This window comes from Oryza glaberrima, chromosome 2 (genome assembly GCF_000147395.1).
Source record: "Oryza glaberrima chromosome 2, OglaRS2, whole genome shotgun sequence".
NCBI classification, from domain to species: Eukaryota; Viridiplantae; Streptophyta; class Magnoliopsida; order Poales; family Poaceae; genus Oryza; species Oryza glaberrima.
This window is the reverse complement of record NC_068327.1, coordinates 2,503,294-2,523,695: the sequence shown is the minus strand read 5'-3', so window position 1 is coordinate 2,523,695 and position 20,402 is coordinate 2,503,294. Positions and strand designations below refer to the sequence as shown.

Sequence of the window (20,402 nt, the reverse complement as noted above, 5' to 3'; positions counted from 1 at the left end):
ACACGTGTCACGTTCTGGGCCGTCAAACCTTGATCCAACGGCCTTCGCATCACGCTACAAGCGCAGAGAAACTAACTGCGAAGCCCAGCATCGGTTGCAATGTTTGCACTTAGCAGTGTTTACGTTTTCGACAAATAACAATCCAAAAACGGAAAACCACGAAATTTTGAGGGTTCGACGCGGGACGAGAGTAGATTTGTGTCAAATGGTTCTCGATAATTTAAATTTAAAACGATAAAATTCGACCAAAAGTTATTTGGATCGAAATTTGTCGGCTCAATCGAAAAGTTGAACCCTAAGTAGGAGAAAGAAACGAGACAAAATCAGACAATGCACTGATGCTGCGATTGTGAAATTAACCTGCCTGCTTGCCCAGTGTCATCTGTAAATCAACGATTACATCTGACAAGAGAGTAAAATGCAAAATATGTCACATGCGCTCAAGCTGAACTCGTCCATTTATCTACTGCCAAAGGCAAAGCTATAAAACTCAAATACAAGCATAGAAAAAGCCGGCCACAAGCATATATCATCTCGGAGAGACCGGCATTGCAGAACCACATGAATCCTAGAGCCGGTCATATCATACATCCGGTTAACTTGTTGAGCACCATGACTACTTGATTGTTGATTGATACGCATCCTCCTCCTCTTTCTCAAGTCTGAACCCTCAAGCATCACGCGACTCCCGACTGCGATTCATGGCCATTTGCAGCAGAAACTGCCTCCTCGACTGCAGAATTGTGCTGCTCGACACCTGTTGCCTCGACGATTCCGTTCTGCTGAAAAACACGGGTAATTCACATTTTGAGTAAGACTACTGACCCAGTTTAAAATTCACTGCTCTAGAACAGTTATTTTTTCTAGAAACTGCAATACATGATTGTTTCGTGCTCACAAGTCACAAATCCTCATCCTATAAAGAAAGAACAAGTGCACCCTAAGGATGCATTTCATCAGTCCATATGTCTTACACTCTAATGCCAATTTCATCAGGCCCAAACAATGGTTTTACACAACGCTAAATTTGAGTTAGAAAAGGATGAGGGGTAAATCTATAAATAAAATTTGCAATCTAAAATTCTGAATGAATGAAGTGCAAACATAGTGACTTACAACATCATTGGTTGCAGCTGGCACAATTTGCAAGGGCACAGGGGGACCTTTTGTTACCTCTCTCATCGTACCCTACGAAATACGAACAAATTGGAGCAGAATATTGTCAATAACACCAAGACTGACCCTAAAAACGCTAAATGCAACTTGTCTGCAAGCTAAGAACTTAAAACCAACACTGAACCACTGGGGTAATGGAGGTTTTGGGTGGGGACGTTACAATTTCCATGACTGTTTACTGGTGTTCCAACTTTCACGATGGGACCATACATGTGAACTGTTATTTGGGATGCATTGGACACTCAACAGATCACACAAAAGATCCACCCTGAGAGCTACAACAATCAAGCTAGAACAGTATAACTTTTACCACCAAACTTAGCATATGGTAAAAGGGGAAATTTTACAGTACCTGGGCTCTAGAAAGGCAAATAATTGTTCATTATATTAATATTGAAGGAGACACCCTCGATGCAACAAAGGTTATGCAAACAACATACAGCCTATTCTAGAAGTTGCAATTAGCACCAATGTATAGAAAGATACTGGTGCAGTGCAATAAAGATTGGAAGTACCTTGTTTGCCCACATAAGTCCACATGCATTGCACAATGTTCTTGGGCCATCAGGACCACGGCGCATCATAGGTGTTGACGCTGCACTAATACCACAATGATGGCACCTGAAAGAATTGTGCATGGAAAGTAACTCTCACAACAAGAACTAAGTTTCAAATTCTGAAGCAAAAGAAGCTAGAAAATATAAGGCAAATATACAAGCAACAGGTGCAAGAGGCAAGAGGCATCTATTATCATGTGGGTGGCAAACAATTGATCAAGACCAACTATCATTTTTTAGTTATCAACAGCCAAATAGCAAAAACCTGTCTGAAATGGAAGAGCTAGATCTGGTAAGCAGTGAATGATGCAAGTCAGACAATTCTCATTTCGAAATTTTTAATTTTATGCTGCATGACCTTCTACAGTACGAAAGTGCAGTGTCACATTCGCCACATGGCAAACACCTTGAATAGTCAAGATTTAGAATCACGTGCTTCTACCTTGCCTGGTACAGAAATTGATGCTACATTTTTTTTATCAGGAACTAGAAAGATGTATACATTGATCCATTTTCCGCTGGAGGTTTCCCATGCATTTTGATTTATTTTTTGCACCCAACTACAATTGAAATATATGCAGGATAGTTGTGCTGTAAATTTTCAAATATCAAACTGAGTTAAAGGCTTGATTCAAGGCTTCACAGTTCTCACTACCCAGAAGTGTTCAATTAAAAAATGGCTAGCTAGCTAGCTCCAGCGACGTGCGTGCATGCTGCATGGCACATGGTGGAGGTTGGGTTGGTGACTGAGAGAAAACGACAAAGTCTCTGTATGATAGCCCAATGTCCCTGTGGACAGTGCGAGCATGAGATAATGCATCCTTACTAGGTCAAAGATATACCTAGCAGTGCACCCATGTGTTGCAATGGAAACTGATTTTCTTATAATTGGAGCATATTGAATATATTTCCCAATTATGGATGAATTTTCGAAACAACACAATTCAGTTGCCCAGGTGGGAAATCAGGATCCATGAATGGCACACTTATTTACTACATAAAGAAATGGCCATCCCTCATATAAATATGGTTGTAATGATTTTCATGCATTTATATAATACTAATGGGAAGTATGAACATATAAAGATATAATAAGTACAATAGTTTGAATACATACTCAGCAGCTGATGGAGGTCGACCTTCAACTGCGCCCCAATTTGGCGAACCTTCCGAACTAGTTATGGCGGATGTTGCTTCTTCAGCCTTCGATTTTGATGATGTAAACTGGCCTCTATTACGCTGCATCCTGTAAATGTATAGAAAATAATTACTACTATCTCATAAAACTTAAAAAGGAAAATTCACATTGCCAAATATACAAAATCAAATGCAATAACAAGTTCATCCACCATAAGAAAACTTCATAATATTAAACAGAGAAAATGGATTATATTAATAAGCTAACACTAAATACACAACATAACAAACACTCTAGAATATAGACAGGGAAAAGAAGGCTATATTAAAAGGCTAGTCTAACTAACCTAAGTGCAACTTCCTTCCTAACAGTATACCGGATCTTCTTATCAAAGTTTCTCTCTTTTCTCTTTTCCCGGAACCTCATCAATGATGCCATCCGGTGAGGAAAATTCATCTTCTGCATAAGAGAGTACACACAGTCACATAAGCACCATTACAATTTAAAATAGTCTCAACTGGCAATCACCATAATTCGCCCAGCGATGACTTCACCTTACTGTATGCCGCTGAAGATGATGGTACCGAACCCGACCCTGGTGCTAGCTCTCTTCCTCCAAGCAGTAACAGCACAGCTTGCACCTGCCAACACAAGTAATTCAAACTCATCACCGATTCACCGAGCAATTCAGGTGCGCAAAACACACAAAAAAAGACTGAAATCATGGATGAGCGGCGCAGGCACAGCACCCTCTCGGCGGAAACGGACTCGAAGACGTAGACCTCGCCCTGGAACGACAGCGTGAGGGTGTTCGACGCCACGTGCGGGTAGCCGCCGCCCGCCTCCCCGCCGGCCACGGGCACCATCTCCCCGTGCGGGTCCATCCCCGCCACGGCCGCGGCGGAGGCGTCGGCGTCCATGGGGACCCCCTCCCCGCCCTCGTACTCCTCCTCCTCCCCCTCCTCCCCCTCCTCGTACTCCTGCTCCTGCTCGTACCGCTCCATAGCCTCCACCTCCGCCTCCGCCTCCGCCTCGTCCGCCGCAGCGGCGGGGTCGGCCTCCTCGTCGGCGGGAGCCGGGCCGCGGCGGGGCTGGTAGGGCTTAGCTTCGTGGTGGCCGCTCATGGCGGGGGATCGGATCGGACGATGGGGATGGAGGCGAGACCAAACCCTAGGGCTTCGATCCGTAGGAGTCTCGGGTGTATAGCCGCGGGCGGTTTTTTTTTGTTTTGTTTTCTTTTCTTTTCTTTTTTTCGGAAAATGCTCGGTTTCTTTCCGCGGGGAGCGCGTCGTGAGGATTTTTTTCGCGGGCGAATCGTGGCCGTCCGTGCCGCTTCCAGCTAAGTCATCACGTGTCAGTTCAGAGTGTTTGACACGCTACAATATGGAAAGAGTGTGAAATGTTTTTTTTCTTTTTTTTGTTTTTACTTTCTTCATTTGCAACTGTATGAGTTTATTAGATTATTATCTGGTTCTTTTTAATTTAGGCCCTGTTTTGTTCCTAAATATTTTTTCTCAAAAACATCACATCGAATCTTTGGACACATGTATAGAGTATTAAATATAGATAAATTTAAAAACTAATTGCGCAGGTAGGGAGGAAATCACGAGACGAATTTTTTTTAGCCTAATTAGTCCATGATTAGCCATAAGTGCTACAGTAACCCACATGTGCTAATGACGGATTAATTAGGCTCAAAAAATTCATCTCGCGGTTTCTAGACAAATTATGAAATTAGTTTTTTCATTCGTGTCCGAAAACCCCTTCCGACATCCAGTCAAACGTTCGATGTGACACCCAAAAATTTCCTTTTCGCGAACTAAACAGACCCTTACTCTTCTTATAGTAAATTTCATAGAACTTAGATGTTGTGATTAAAGTTACATAAAATCGTATTAGTTTAGGTATGTTTGCACATAGCCATGGTAATACGCTATTATGGTCCTTAACTTTCGTAAAACCACGACGTTAACTAGTCTATTTAATAATACTATAGAAAAATAAAAAAAAAGATTCAGCATACATGACTACAACATTTTAATGATAAATTAAAATAACTACTTCCTCCGTTTCATATTATAATAAGACATAGGGAGTAGTATATTTCAACATAATTTTAGGTCCAGCGGGCGAAACCAAGCGGTTTTGTATAATTTAGATTTTTTTTTTACACCTATGGTTTTATGGAATTTATCTCAATTAGAAAAAGATACATGTACAAAAAATTATTGCGAAATTTTGCATTACTCATCTAAAGCTAAAACGCATTGAGCTAAGTTTTTTTCTTTTATTCATCGAATGAACTGTTTGAGTGCCAAAAGTTGTTTCTTCTTTGTTCGTTTGCTGCTCTATTACTGGCAACTAATGAATTATTGCAATGACAACCGGGACAATTTGTTCTGTGGGGGACGATCAGGTTTCATTGGTTTTATACAGCTCCATTTAAAGTTTAAACTGTTGTCAAGTTTCAAGGAAATTGAACAGTTCGAAAACACTATCTTGAACTCAACGTTTTTTTTTTCACGAACGCGTCTTGAACTCGACATGTCATAAACCTGAGCAACATCTATAAAATAGACTTGCATAATCTCAATTGTCAAACCATTTTTGGATATTACATTTTGTTAGCTGCATGTACTTCGTTTCCTATCAAACCCAGCACTAGAAGTGAATTGACTGTACAGAAGCTAATAACATTTGACTCTATCCTTAGTCTTCAGGCCTTTTAGGCCCTTGTAACACAAGAGTGAAATGGAATTCCCTTATTCCATCTGGCACACCACAAAGTCAAAAATTACATGAGTATATACAAATATTTTACAGGATTCAGGCGCTTGATAGTTTCCATCCATGAATTCATCATTCAGATTTGAAGGAAGTCTAAAATTTGGCATGCCATCTTGATTTGCCTAATATCCTCCTAATCGCTTCCTTGGCTTCTTCAAGTGTTTCTACGCTGTGATGCAGCTCAAAGGCTATCCTCTGGATGTTGAACTGCAAAATCCCACAACAAAAGCATGAGGAATATATGGCATCAATGACAGTATAACAGACACGATAAGAACCGCCTACTGCTTATGAAAACAAACATTACAGTGCGAATCTATGTAAAGTGCACCAGATCTATGCAGTTCAGATCATTATAACAATAAAATGAAGTAGCCTATCCAGAAACTAATAGTAAGTAGTGTTCCCAAATATTTTACCTGTGCACCTTGTCGAACTCGTATATCGATACCTTTGCTATCAATTGATATAAGAGCTGCATCATCTACCTCTATTTCGGTTGATAAAAGCTCTTTCAAAGGCTTTGAGTACATTGCATTAAGTTCCTGATGAAAAGAATAAACGATGCAATGAATTACTTCTGCAAAGAGCCCAAGAGAAATCGAAGACTTTCAAATAGTCTAAAGACTGAATACGCAAACCATACATGTTTCCCCAAAAAAAGAGAAAAAAACTCCCCAGGTTATTCTTGAGCAAAGAATCATAGCCTTACCTTTAAACTTTGCTCCCCACCATCAGTCGCAATCTTATCAGGTTTGAGAGCCTCGTATTCTTTCACATCTAACCAAGCAACAGTGCCAAAACCTCCAATGAAATATATGTCACTGGAATGTTCACAATTCACAAACATTATGAAAACCACAGAAGAAGATCGATAGCATGTTATGAAAGGGTGTGTCAATCAATAGATACCACAAACAATTGTAAGCTACTAAACTTTGTGAAATCCCACATGCTAAATAAAGAGCCACAATTAAATATTGAGAGAAGTAGTTATCCATGTGGCAACTCCAAAAACTACCTTATTGTCTGCATTTTGTAATAGTAAAAGTTGCCCCACTGATGGGATGCCCACTGTTGGTGCTTCAAAACATACTGTTGATGAGCCCATTCCTGAAAAAAAATAACTTTCAAGTCACTATTTCCGTTGACAAAATCAACCAAGACCTGAAGAAAAGAAAAATAATGGCAGAGATAATCACATGTAAATAGTTTTTGCTTGTCTTCCATTTCAGACTCTGTTGGCCATGTTAGTTATTTGTATCATATAACTCACATTCTTGGAGATTAAAAACCTCAGGTACAACCCATAGCTCATGTCTGGGTGTTTTTTTTTTTTTGGTCTTTTCAACTTTTTTAATTGGAATGGTGGTCAGTGAAACGGTTCCAGAGAGTACATGTCAGCTAGGATAAAACGTAAGAGCTACCCAGTGGTCCAGCTCAATTTGGAGAGTCAAGAAAGGTAGATACCAGGTAATGAGGTAAACTGGAATAGTGAAAAAAAAGCCATACTTCAGACTTCAGTACAAGTCAATTTACCAAGGCCTTGTTTAGTTCTAAATTTTTTCTTCATACTTCCAACTTTTCCATCACATCAAAAATTTCCTACTCACATAAACTTCCAACTTTTCCATCACATCGTTCCAATTTCAACTAAACTTCCAATTTTGGCGTGAACTAAACACACCCCAAATAGAGTAACGTAGCCAACAATGATATCAAGGCATCATAAGGAATTAATGAGCAGGTAGCAGTTTTGGTACAAACCTGCAGGTCAGCAGGCAAGGGAACAACATCACCAAAAATTGTTACACGTGCATTTGACAGTCCACTCCATCCAGGCACCTGAAGAAAGAAAGATGAGAAGCTTTAGCAAAAAAAATAACCTGGATATGATTATGAAATACATCAAAATTACCTGTACAACGACTGTGCACCTCGGATCTTCCAGAAGATTCCTTGTGTGGATGGCTAAAGGGGACAGTGAAAAAATGGGGTCTGCATAAAGAAATTGGGGGAAAACAATCCTCATAAGGGGCGGTATCCAAAAAGTTGTATACAACAGAAAAGGATAATTGAGAACTTACGTCCCATTGGATCAGGTGCAAAATCCACTAGAGAACCAAACGGGTATCCTGCACGTCGATGATGCATCCGAGACATGACAGTACACAGATGAGCAAACCGTGCCTGGTTTTGTACAAGTGGTGAATCTATCAAGTTTTTTTTTTTTTTGGCTCGGTATGATAAACCCAAGTTCCCAAACATTTTGCATGAATCACGATTACTAGCTACTGATAGATCGTATTTAAGAGTCCACAGTATTTGGATCAGATACCTGCTCCATCAGATTGCGAACAGCTCGAGCCGGTGGGGGTAAATCATGAACAGAAGTCGCAGTGTGTACGCCCCCTGAAATTGGTGTTCTGAATAGGCCGGCTCTAGATCCACCAGAGTTGCTCCCACCACTCTCACCATGTTTACTTGTTTGCGTATGATGGCTATCACTCTTGCAATATATTATAAAAAGGAGGAAAACAATCATCTATCGTGGAATCTTGAATACCTCACAGACATTAAATAACTAATCAATCTTCCTTCTTAGCCTTGCAATTTTCTAAGTTCTTCCTTATAACAAGCAAAATCTGTATCAAACTATCAGTTACTCTCCTGTTAATTAAAATAAAATAGAAACATCCAGTTTCCCAGCTGATTAAATTAACTAAAATGTCACCAAACCCAGCCAATACATAGCCAGCTATCCATTGATTTCATTCATCCAAAAATATCTCGAGTCAGAGAGAGTGTACCTACCTCGAGGAAGGGCAAGGCTTCCGCCTGGTCATCCGCATCACTGGAGGAGGCCGGAGAGCCCTCCTCCCCTCTTCGTCCTCCTTCGGCGGCGCTGGCGAGGAGCCGCGCGCATCGGCGGGGAGCGCGCGCCTGCTGCAGCTGCAAGCACGCGGCGGATTTGACGCTGGCGGAAGGGATCACCCAGGGCTTAGGGAAGGCCGCGGCGTCCGGAGGGGCTCTTCTGCGGGAGAGGGAGCGGGACGGGGATGGCGACGCTGCTCCGGCGATCGCCGGCGGCGATGTGACGGGGGATCGCACGAGTGGCTCCATGAGCGCGCGTGCCTATCTCGTACGGAGTGTCTCCGCTAGTGGGCGAACCCACCCGCGGCCTAACACGCTGACTAGTGGGCCCCCACGGCCAACATTAGGCGTAACGGGGCCTCAAAGTCAGTGACTTCATGGGCCGGAACGGGAATGCAGCCTCCGTTCTACGTCGCCCATTACGCCGTAATAGTTTATTATGGATCAAATGTGAAGTGTTCTACTCGCTTTAATTCTAAAATATAACATCTCATTTTGGGATATTTTGGGACTACATGGACTAAACAACATATCAATGTTGGCTGAGCTGCACGATTAATATGTACAAATCAAACGAATATTTACTTTCCTATTCATATTTCTTCACTTTTTCCATTTCTATTATGAATTAAAATTCCTTCAAACCGAACAAATCTGGCCTTCGGATCGATATACTCCGACATAATAATTCTTCTTGCAGTTTCACTTTCACAGAAGAAAAACTGAAAATGCCAAAGCTCCCCACAGGCCACATCACATTGTGGTAATAATGTTCTCAACGCAGTTTCAGAGAGGGAGAAAAAAACATGAAAGCTCCCCATGGCAGGTCAGTGTGGTAATAATAATAATGAAATAATTGCTGTGTTGCACATGTAAACAAAAATATTGGGTAGAGAGAGAGAATACAGGGAGCCAACTTTCAAAGTGGGGGAAAAGCTGTTACCATCCCAATACCCTAAAACTTTGAGAACTACTTGTCATTCTTCTGTAAAGCTGTTACGTATAATGTAGATTCTACTACCATTCAAAATTATGCCCTACATCTTTCTAAAAGCAAAGAATAGAGCAAACAAAAATGAGAGTATTTACAGAGGGGATCTTTGCCGCTGCTGCTGCTGCTTTCTTCAGTTCTCTATTCCAGCTGAGGCAGGACAAATGCATCTCGAAGACAACCTGAAGTTGATTCGCAGCTGCCAATACGAGTATCCTTGTAACGTATCCAAAAGAATCAACAACATTAGCGCGGACTACTTTCTTTGTGTAGCTTGCTATGGAGTATAGACATACTACTGTACAGTAGCTCACCAAAGGAGATCACTACAGCTGCAAAAATACCATTCAAAGAATTTAATTAGTATATTGCTGAGACGCAAACACGACTTCATCATGCAAATATCATGTAGTTACACCAAAAAGGGATGTGTCATGAGCTATGTGGATTGTGGAGACAGCATACAACAAATCAGTAGAAGTTTGATGCTAACTCATCGATATTCAGACCAAATATTAACGGTGGTCCAGAGCATTTATTAAAGAAAGCTTACCATTTAATCTTGCTCATATTTAACTTTTATATGTCAAACCTAAAATTATTTATCTTGACCAATGCCTGTATTGAACAAACTTGTACAAGATCTTGACTGGAAAGTGCATATCATGAGTGTTTGGGTTAGATCACGAGGTAGAGTTAAAGAAATAGATTGTGAATTTCTTTCGATTTAGTGTAAAGAACTATAAAAGGTACACACTGCTTAATTATATCTCTTCTGAACAGCAGGGCCTGCAGGTAGCCAGGTGGCATTAAGTGAAAGTTAAGTGCAAAGTTCAAACTCAAGCATAGATGCAATAAAATATGATTCACCGAGCACATTGTACAGATCACCACAGGTAAATAGCTGCAGAGCTATATCGCTCAAATTTTAATGACAGACGAAAAGCATCACTTACCTTTACATATAATCTTCAAATAAAACTAGCAAGCAATGCATGCAGCACAATCCAATATAGCAAAACGCCAAGTCTCAATGTTGGTTGTCTCATGAGCAATCTATCTCCTGAGACCCTGTTAAGAAAAAAGAAGGGGGAACCCTGAGAAAACACCTTTAATCAGTATTCGGTAAGAACTGAAATTGTACTCACCACATTCCATCAATCCTATCTGATATAGGTCGAGTGAACTTTGGAACAATGCGTGACATCGTCAGTGACTTGAAACCATGTGCTGAAATAACAAACAGGAGGTCAATCGGAGAATGAAGCGGACACTTCAATTTGAATTAAGTATACCAGGGACTAAATTTACCTTTATCATCATCTTCATCATCTAATGGCTTGTCCTTCTCCACTTCTACATCAATAGCAACTTGGTCGGTATTGACTTTTCGTGCCCCTCGAATCTGAGTGACAACCGCAGCTGGGCTTACTTTTTCATTCTGCGTTGGAATCAAAGCATACAAGTCAGCAGGGTTAATATTAATTTGTTTCATACACTTTGTGCAGATAAACGACACATAAAAAAAGCTCACTCACCACTTGCTCAATCTCTGAAGTGCCTGGCAAGTTTATAAATCTGCTAGGTTGGCCTGATGTCCTGTCTCGACGAAGCAACCCTATCTGAGAATCTTTTTGGCTCAAAGAAGATTCAAGAGCCTCTGATTTACGCAGCAATTCTTCCATTCTGGTTCTCTCAGCCTGTAATAAAGAATCTTTACTTTGCAGGGTCACCCTTAATTCATCTGATTCAGATATCAGAGATCCTATTTTCTTCTCCAACATATCCATATATACAGGAACTTGAGTGCATTCATAATCATTCGTGCTATCACAGTGTACACTAAACTGCAATAGTGCAGTTTCCAACCATTTAGTAAAATCATTTATCTGAGATGAGTACTTCTTGTTGCTCTCTTCAGTTGTTAGCAGTTCATTGGTACTTCTCGTGATTTCTTGCCGCAGAAAAGAGATCTCTGAATCTCTCTCTTGCAGTTGTGACTGTAGGTTTTCCACTTCAGCAAGAAGGCTTTCAGACAAGCTATGCAACTCATCAAACTTGTCAACAGTTGTTGCAAGTTTTGTCAAGGCTTTGGTCCTAGAAACTTCAAGACTCTTTAAAGCGAATTCTTTTTCTTGAAGCATTTTCTCTAAGTCATTGCTTTTGTTCTCCAAGACCTCAAGCTCCCTTTCTTCTTCATCAAGTGCTTGCATCAAACCTTCAATCTCTGCACAATACATAAAAAAAAATATCAATAAAAGCATAAATGAAAAAGGATAGTTCATGAAAACAATATCATGTTATTACAAATAAAACACAACTAACTGAAGCAAACCCAATTAAAGAAAACTGCATTGGCTCACCTTGGTCTTTTTTGCTAAGTTCATCACTCAAGTCCTTTATTCTTCCATGCTGATCATGTGCCACTGCCTCCATATCTTTAAGCTCGCTTACTTGAGTCTCTAAATTCTTCTTCTGATTAAGCAACATTTCAGAGTGTTTCTCTAAGTTGTGGATTTCCATTCTAGCATTTTCAAGCTCAACAGATAGCTGCTTCGCAGAAGATTCAGCTTCCCTTACCTGAGATGCAAGTTCTGCACTGATTGTACTTATTTGGATATGTTTTTCTTGAAGCTCCTGCTGCAATTCAAGAACAGTGGCCTTTAGTTCCTTTGTGTTGCCTTCGTTACTGTTCTGAGTAGTCCTTATGGCCGCAACTAATTGATTAACTACTGATTTTATATGGTCATCTGCAGATAAATGGTTCTGCACAACAGAACAACTATGGTCACCAGACTCAATACCAGTCATCCCTTCAATCTCAGCAACTGAACTAGTGCATGCTTCATAAAGCAAACTCAAATTTCTGCGCATTGACAAAATTTCCTCATCTCTCTGTTTGATCTCTGACTGTAATTCAATAATATTCTCTCTCAAAGATTCCAACTCAGTATTTTGAGAAGTAAATTTGTTCTGCAAGTTGGACATAACATTGAACAGATCGGCAGCTTTCCGGTCAACTGAAAAACCATGCTCGTGAATCCTACTTTTGAGATCATTGCAGTCATTTACACAATCAGCTACAGCATGGCATGCAGTAGCAAGATGATGCAAAATCTGGGTTTCATCGGCATTGTCCAACGTAATTTCCAGTGGAACATTTGGAATATGAGCCATCTGCGAGGAGCAAGTCTGACACATCAGAAAGCAATATTTGCAAACCCAAAAGAATAACTCTACCAAAATATCATGTAGTACGATGAATTATGAGTTGTCAAATACTACCAGAATTTCATGTACCACAAATAATTACATATAAAGCAGCAATAAAAAGATAATGGTCATCTGGGTTTCTAATCGTATTGAAAATCAACTCCAAGAAAACACATTGATTTCCCTTTTTTTGACAGCAACATATTGATTTTTTTCATGGTGAATCGAGTACAGTTAGAGTGATAAAGAAGTGTGAGTCTCATCTTTAAAAAAAAAAACACATTTCAGTTATCTAATTATGAAAAACTCACGAGAGTTAGCAGTAAATGCAAGAAAAAGGGATTTATTTTGATCGATATCATTTCCGACATTTCTGAACAGCATAATATTTTCTAAACCATAGGAAGTGTTGTGAGTTTATATATATGTCAATTTTTTTTTAAAAAAAACTCATTGAAATTACCTTGCTGCTTATGCTATTTGACAAATGATGATTAGATGTGATGGGTATCTCCACCATACTCGTGCTGTCCATCCATTTATCAGAAGATTTCACAAAGCTCTCCATGTAGTTGATTATGTCCACATCCTTACTGAAAGTGTTGAGAAGATGATGTAAAAGTTCAGAGAAGATCTCTCTTAGTTGACTGCTGGTGGAGTTCAGCTCCATCAAATGATCTATCTGTTTCCTTTTTGTCTGTGACTGCATATGCATAATATGTTCAAGATGGCGAACGGCATCAGCTCTAGCAGACTCTACAACACTGTTCTGCTTAAATGATTCCGACAGTGCAGCTTCTGCTTTGACCAGTTCATCCTGCAGGTTGTCAGCTCTTTCATGAACTTCATTTAGCTCAGCCAGAAGCAGCTCTGTTGCTTGCTTCGATTTCTTCACTTCATTTTGTAGGTCAAGGCAAAATTTCGAAAAATTTTCAACCTTGGTGATTGGGTCAGTATCGAATTCTCTACCAATATCCACTGTACTCAGAGAATTTAATAATCTACTCAGATATTGGGTTGCATCATGCAAGCTCTTCTCATTCTCAGCTAATCGACCCATCAACGAAGATCTCTCAGATTCAAGTGATTCGATGTGTTGTTTCCTTTCAACTTTTAGTTTTTCTATCATAGTGTTCATCTCTTCCATAGTTTGCTTCAGGCTATCTCTATGTTGCACCAGGCCCTTCCCTTTTCTTACAGCAACATTTAGTTTCTCTCTCAATGAGGTGCATTTTTGCTCCTCATGACCCAGTTTCTCTTGCAGATCATCACGCTGCTTAGTCATTGATTCTAGTTCAAGCATAAGAGATTGGTACCTATTCATCTGTTCGGCACCATCTCCCTGCAACTGGTCTATTTGAGCACGTAGAGTCTCCAGTTCGATTGTTAGTAATTGTGTCTTCTCCACAGCTTCATCACGTTGTTGCTCAACCAAGGCCAGACTATTGCGAGTGTGTTCTAACTCACCACTCAAAGTATTCAATGCCATCTCTTTTTCCTCCATACCCCTCTCTGATGTAGAGGCATCTTTAGATATTTTGGTTTCCGAGAGTGTTTCCATCTCCGCAGAACTGCGAACAGTTGATTCTGACAAATGAGTCTTATAGCCATCTATAAGTCTACTCAACAGACTACCCAAGCACAACACAGCAGCACCAACACCAGCACCCGATGGGATTTCAGTATTACTGTCATCCTGCAATGCATCTCGTACTAAATCCATAAGTTTTTTTATCTCCATTTCCATATCATGGTAAAGCTTGCTCTCCTCAGTCTTCTCAGCTAACTTCTCCTGCAGTTCAGCTAGATCTTTCCGCAAATTATCTCTGACAAACTCATCCTGAACAGCTTTCTCAGAGAGTCCAAGGAAGTCAAATCTCAGTTTCTCCAGGCTTTGTGAGAAGAATTCCTTCTCAGCCTTTACAGCAACTATCTCTGCACTTAGTTCAGAAATCCTTTTGTGTGATTCTTCTAGGTCAGAAATTAACATCTCAGAGGAATCCTCAAGGTGCTCAATCTTCAAATGTAATGCATCTCTTTCATGCTCAACCTCCAGTAGCCTGTTTCCCAACCAAGCTATTCTATCTTCCGGTTCAAGCATCCTGAACTGCTGGGGGATGCTAATCTGACCAAGGACTTCTTCCCATTTCTGTATAAGATTGTTCCTCTCCACTAGAGATTGTTCCAACATGTTATTGTGCTCAGCAAGTTCATAGAATCTCCTATGTAGCTCATCATATTTTATTTTTATTTCTTCTGCCCCTGAATTTGAATTTGAGTTTTGTTCATCATTTATACTATAAATGGCCGCATCAGACTCAGAATTCCCATCCACAGATGATTGTTTATTACCATCAGGTACAGTAAAAGAAGCACCAACAGCCATCTTTGACAGAAGTTCTATTTTTTCTACTATATCTCTAAAATGAAAATTCTCTGGCAAATCTAGATCTTCTAACACTTCTTCAATTCTCTGAAGAACAGAATCCTTTTGGAGGAATGAGTCCCTTAAAGCAGTGGCTGAATTCCGTATGTAAGAGAGCTCTGACTCCAAAGCTTCAATTCGATCTGCATCCGCATAGGACTTGATCTTGGCTTCCAACTCTATCAGCAATGAATCCTTTGACTGCAGTTCATGCGCAAGCTTCTCAAGCTCCCCAGACTTTTCCAACAGGGTCTGCTTAAGGCTGTCCCGCTGAACTATCAATCCCTTACCTTTTGCAACAGCGATGCTAAGCTTTTCCTTGACAGAAGAAAGTTTCTGCTCTGATTGTTCAAGTTCAAAAACCTTCTTCTGAAGTTCAGCACGTGAAGTTTCGAGAGCACTATCCAGCTTTGTCAAGCCATCCCTCAGGACTGGAACTTCAGTTTCTAGCTGAATGTTTAACGTGCTGAGCTGATCAATTCTACCCTGCAGGTCAAAAAATATGGGTACAATTTCCTCTTTGATCAACACAGGCAAGGACACTGACCACTTTTCAGATGAACTTTGGCCAATAATATTGCTTTCTTGCAAACAGATCTTTGATAAGCGGATTTCTTCTGCCATATTTTCAAATTCTTCAATGTATGAAGCCACACCCTCCTCAATACATGGCAATAATGTAGTAAGAATATGGTTTGCCTTGCTGGACATTTCCATCGAAGAAAGTACTGTTGATGAATGGCTTGTGGAACGATGAACCATTTTTTCTGCTATAGCGAGGCATCTACCATGCAGTTCATCCTGCGCTTCAATTCTACTTGTAGAAACCGATTTAAGCTCCTCGTTCAGCAAGCTAAAATCGTTCATACTTTTTGTCAGAGAACTGCTGAGAGCTTCAGTTTCTTCACATTTGCTCAACAATCTTGACTCTAGGTCAGTATTCTTTGATAGCAAATATTGCCGCTCGTGCAATAAACTCTTCAAATGCTCAATAATGTCTCCATATTGACTAAAAAGAGCTTCTATTGGTTCTTCAGCATTGTATTCGACACCTGATTCATCTGGATTTCCCAATGAGTTGAATAGAAGTTCCTGCAGGGAAATGTACATTTTCTTGACAATTCCATGTGCATGTTTACTCCTTTCTTGAACATCAGAGTGTGCAGTTTTGAGCTCCACCAGAGAAGCATTAAGCTTAGCATTGTCAGTTTGAGCATGCTCTAGTTTCTCCTGAAGATTTTGGACTAACTTAGCAGCGCATTCCACAGAACTCAAAGCAAGAGAGCCAAGACCTTCACTCCCACCCAAATCACTAGGAAGTGCATTTTTACTCAAAGCGCTGAGCTTATCGGTTACTTCCATGAGCACATCTGTCAAGGACGTCCTTTCCTTCTCAAGAGTGGAAATCCTTTCAGTCACATCATTCTGCAAAAGTTCTGCTTGATCAATGAGCCTTCCAGCATGATTATCTGCATCCTGGTGTACATTAGCAACTTGACTAACCAGTTGATCAATTGTGTCCTTGTAGTTGCTCAGCTTACCAGCAAACCCATCCATTTTGGCCACAAGAACTGCAGTATGCTCTATTTCTGCTTCATGCTGTGACATAAACTTCACAGAAAGTTCTATTCTGTTGCACAGCTCAGCCACATATTCTTCTGTCTTTGCAATGTCTGACGTCATAGCCTTCAACTTCTCCACAAGGCGGCATATCATCTCCTGAGTTAATTTTCTTAAATTGTCATGCTCTCCCTCAGACATCCCAAGATCTTCCTGATTTCCTTTTGACTCAAAGGACTGAATGAGCTTTGATACCAGCACACGTCCATCAGACCGAGAAGAAATCCTCTCTACTAACTTTTGAAGGTCACGCAAATCACCTTTAGCGACCTTCAGATGGCCTTTCAGTGACTGTAAAGCAGTAGAGTTACATGAGTCATTCTCAGCGACTAGAAGCGGACGCTGATTATCATCATGTCCAATTAATTCAGGACTTGTGGTTTCTCTTTCCACATTTTCAACAATGATTTCTGATGAGTCCAGACAGGCCTCATTGTCTTGATGTGCATTCCGGGCTTCACCCAGCACAACATTGCACTTAGCATACAACTCTTTGGTTATAGTTTGATAAATATCGACGCTGGTACTTGTGTAAATATTTTCTTCAATTAATTGCTCCGTAAGTTGTCCAAAGTATGTTTCCATATCTCTGGCGTGCGACTCAAGATGCTCATGTTTGGCATATGAAAGATGCAGCTCCTCCTTTGTTTCAGACAAATCTAATAAAAGGCCCTGCTTTTCATTAGATAGACATAAATTGTCCTCCTCAAGTTTCTTGATTGCTTCTTTTTCAAAGGAAGAATTTGCAGATAACTCCAAATTATCATTTTGCAGTGTTTCCAACGAATTCCTGCAACTTGCTAATTCAACCAAAGTACGTTCCATGTTCTCCTTGGTGGAACGCAGTTCACACTCTAAATCTGCACATCTATTACTGCCATCATTCATTTCCTCTTTCAAAGAAGCTAAACTAAGTTCAAGGTCAGACAGATTTGACAAAACCCTTTTGTTTTCACTACACAGATGCTCCCGCTGCTCCTCAGCTTCCTTTCTAGCTTCTTTCTCAAAAGTAAGAGTCACAGTTAGCTCCAGGTTCTCCTTCTGTAGAGCTTCCAGCATTGCTCTGCAACCAGCTAACTCATTCAGAATTTGTTGTGTGTTCTCCTTGGAGGACTGTAACTCAAACTCCAGATGTTCGCATTTATTGTTGCTAGTATTGATTCTGTCTTTCAGAGAAGCTACAGTTAGTTCAAGTTCTTCCTTCACAGTATTCATGTCCGAGAGCTCATGTCTACATTGCTGAAGCTCTTCACAGACAGCTAGCTTGCTTTTTTCAGTCTCTTCTAGTAGTACCTGGAGATTGATGACTTCATTAGAAGACTGTGGTGTATCATCTGTATTCAGGTCTGCACTCTCATCCATCTGCAGCTGGAGAAAATCCCTTGACATAGTTGCCAAGTAGAGATGCCTCTGGATATCCTCTAAATGGTATGGCGCCATGTCTTGTGATATATCACGTGCAAGTAAAGCTTGGTCAATCTCCTTATGCGGAGGAAGAGAGACTGCCCCAATTGACTTAGCATGTAAACTCAAATCATCTACCGTGACAACTCCCTCTGTAGCATTTGCCACACCTGGATCTTCTTGAACAGCAGCTTCTTCCCCCAGTGCATCAGCTTCCTTGTCAGTGTCTTCTCTTGAAGTACTCTCAGAAGCCTCATGTGAAGCTCTAACATTCAATTCTCCTTCACACTCTACCACAGCACCAGATGGCATCCCAGAAACATCAATCTCCGTTTCTCTAGCCCTTCCTTCCCCCTTATTAGTATTACCAGCTCCAATGTCTTGAGAGTGACCAATGATATCTGTAATTTCTTTGGAATCAGAACTGGTCGGCCTCTCAACAGGGTACATCTCCACCTGCTGGTGTTCCTCTGCTTGGCTGTCGCCATTATCATCAGCTATGTCACCTTGGGAAGATGTGCACAGCTCCGTGTTTTCCTTTAAACTATTATCTGGCAGTTTCTCATCAACATCCATCTCCACTGGCTGAGCTCCTTCTATAAGAAGGCCAGAACCATCTGCACCGGTAACCGGGATCGTTGCACCTTCGCCATCACCTGGTCCAGGGTTTACATGCTCTAAACTGCCATGTTCACTTACACCTACATCCTGTGCATTACCACCACCATCACCACCCTCCTGTACAGGCAAGACATCGGCATTATCCACATCGCAGGACTCCGCGGTATCAGGCCCCTGCCCATTGCATTGCTCCACCTGCGACCTCGCCGCTTCCTGCATTGAAACATCAGTGTTAAACACAACAAGCACTGATCCAAACCCCCACCCACACCCACCCAGAAGGAGCACAAGCTTCACCTCAAACGGCGTGCGATGACTAGCACCGCCCTCACCGGCGAGCAACTTCAATCCAACGGGAGATTTCGGCTCCGGCATGGCCTCCTCCGCGTCTGCCCCCGACTTCGACGAGCCCTCCTCAGCCTCCGCCGCATCCGCCTTGGCTTCGGCCTTCTTACCAGGACCCCTCTTCTCCTTCTTCTTCCTGAACTGCTGCAGCTGCACGCCCATGGCACCCAACACTCGATCAGACCCAAAACAAAAAAAAACCTCAAAAAAAATCATCAAAAACAACAACGAGCTCGCGGGATTCAGTACCTTCTGACGCCCAGCAGCGAGGAGATCAGTGCGGTTCCTGTTCCCGCCACCGCCGCCGCCGCCCTTGCGATCCATGCGGCGAGATCTCTCCCCGGGAGCGGGTCAAGCAAGACTGGTAGGCAGCATCAATTCCGCCAAACCCTAGCCCCCAGCGCGACGACCAACCCCCGAACCAAATCTGCGCTCACGAACCGAAGGATCTCGGTGGCCGCGTGCCAATCCGCGGCGGCGGGGGGGAGAGAGAGATCTGAGGACTCCTCCCGCGGGTGGAAAAATGGCGAGGGAATCTGGGGGTTTGGATTTGGGGGGGATTCGGGGAGGAGGAGGAATTTTGACGCGAAATTTTTTTTGAGATTTCGTCGCGGTTCACGTTAGCGTGCGTGGGCACGGGTTGGTGGTGGGGTGGTGATGCGGAGGTGTCGGTTCGTTCGATCGAGAGGGAGAGAGGTGCGAGACGAGCAAGGAAGAAGACGGGTTTTTTTTCCCCTCTTTTTCGTTCTTGTATCTAATTAACCCTTTTCTTGTAGGTGTCGTTGATCTCTCAATTTCGTGAATGTATTTCGAGCCATGTGTTTTTCATTTTTTTTTCTTTCTCCTGTGTATTGTTGTATATGATGGTGATGGATAAAAAGAGCATATTCTTTTTTAGAAGCTTGTGAAGAAAAAGGAACAGTTTTAAGGAGATTATTATTGGTTGGTTTGTTGATGAAGAAAAGGCACGTGAAAATGCATGGGTATTCTTAAAAAATTAAAGTCAAAATGCATGAAAGTTCAGACTATAACGGATAATGGATAATATAAAATAAGTGTTTGCCATTTATAAACCACGTTTTTCTTTCTTTTTTGGGTCATTTTCTCAAGGTGTTGTTGATCTCTCAAATTCGTGAATGTATTTTGAGCCATGTGTTTTTCATTTTTTTTTCCTCCTTTTGTATTATTGCATATGATGGTGATGAACAACAAGTGAATATTCTTTTTGAGAAACTTGTGAAAAAAAGTTTA

General features: G+C 41.3%; 3 protein-coding genes across 4 annotated transcripts; all 3 read right to left on the bottom strand.

The window, feature by feature from the left end:
* Nucleotides 1-323: 323 nt before the first annotated feature.
* Nucleotides 324-4,105, bottom strand: LOC127764616 (GATA transcription factor 17). Of its 2 annotated transcripts, none has more exons than XM_052289515.1 (7): nt 3,621-4,105; nt 3,426-3,512; nt 3,218-3,330; nt 2,851-2,979; nt 1,692-1,797; nt 1,117-1,188; nt 324-782 (listed from the first exon to the last, which is right to left on the bottom strand). In XM_052289515.1, the coding sequence occupies exons 1-7, from the start codon at nt 3,993-3,995 to the stop codon at nt 678-680; spliced, it is 987 nt and encodes a 328-aa protein (XP_052145475.1). In that variant the 5' UTR covers nt 3,996-4,105; the 3' UTR covers nt 324-677. The 2 variants fall into 2 exon arrangements, with proteins under 2 accessions (XP_052145475.1, XP_052145474.1); XM_052289514.1 differs by having other exon boundaries at nt 324-779; nt 3,621-4,100.
* A 1,333-nt stretch (nt 4,106-5,438) lies between these two features.
* Nucleotides 5,439-9,244, bottom strand: LOC127762935 (uncharacterized). Its single transcript, XM_052287479.1, has 9 exons — nt 8,473-9,244; nt 7,997-8,167; nt 7,746-7,848; nt 7,577-7,656; nt 7,426-7,503; nt 6,680-6,771; nt 6,371-6,482; nt 6,078-6,203; nt 5,439-5,865 (listed from the first exon to the last, which is right to left on the bottom strand). The coding sequence occupies exons 1-9, from the start codon at nt 8,779-8,781 to the stop codon at nt 5,752-5,754; spliced, it is 1,185 nt and encodes a 394-aa protein (XP_052143439.1). The 5' UTR covers nt 8,782-9,244; the 3' UTR covers nt 5,439-5,751.
* An 89-nt stretch (nt 9,245-9,333) lies between these two features.
* Nucleotides 9,334-19,900, bottom strand: LOC127762934 (trans-Golgi network-localized SYP41-interacting protein 1). Its single transcript, XM_052287478.1, has 9 exons — nt 19,401-19,900; nt 19,104-19,301; nt 13,200-19,019; nt 11,887-12,700; nt 11,062-11,750; nt 10,835-10,964; nt 10,672-10,753; nt 10,480-10,594; nt 9,334-9,855 (listed from the first exon to the last, which is right to left on the bottom strand). The coding sequence occupies exons 1-8, from the start codon at nt 19,473-19,475 to the stop codon at nt 10,495-10,497; spliced, it is 7,908 nt and encodes a 2,635-aa protein (XP_052143438.1). The 5' UTR covers nt 19,476-19,900; the 3' UTR covers nt 9,334-9,855; nt 10,480-10,494.
* Nucleotides 19,901-20,402: the final 502 nt, after the last annotated feature.

Excerpts from the sequence above, each read along its gene's own strand:
- LOC127764616 (XM_052289515.1), bottom strand. The coding sequence starts at position 3,995 with ATGAGCGGCCACCACGAAGCTAAGCCCTACCAGCCCCGCCGCGGCCCG. Across the intron at positions 1,798-2,850 it reads CGACCTCCATCAGCTGCTGA|GTGCCATCATTGTGGTATTA; the intron begins GTATGTATTCAA and ends CAATTCTTTCAG. Across the intron at positions 1,189-1,691 it reads GACTTATGTGGGCAAACAAG|GGTACGATGAGAGAGGTAAC; the intron begins GTACTTCCAATC and ends CGTATTTCGTAG.
- LOC127762935 (XM_052287479.1), bottom strand. The coding sequence starts at position 8,781 with ATGGAGCCACTCGTGCGATCCCCCGTCACATCGCCGCCGGCGATCGCC. Across the intron at positions 8,168-8,472 it reads AAGCCTTGCCCTTCCTCGAG|AGTGATAGCCATCATACGCA; the intron begins GTAGGTACACTC and ends ATATATTGCAAG. Across the intron at positions 7,849-7,996 it reads TTCGCAATCTGATGGAGCAG|GCACGGTTTGCTCATCTGTG; the intron begins GTATCTGATCCA and ends GTACAAAACCAG.
- LOC127762934 (XM_052287478.1), bottom strand. The coding sequence starts at position 19,475 with ATGGATCGCAAGGGCGGCGGCGGCGGTGGCGGGAACAGGAACCGCACT. Across the intron at positions 19,020-19,103 it reads GTCATCGCACGCCGTTTGAG|GAAGCGGCGAGGTCGCAGGT; the intron begins GTGAAGCTTGTG and ends GTTTCAATGCAG. Across the intron at positions 10,754-10,834 it reads TGATGAAGATGATGATAAAG|CACATGGTTTCAAGTCACTG; the intron begins GTAAATTTAGTC and ends TTGTTATTTCAG.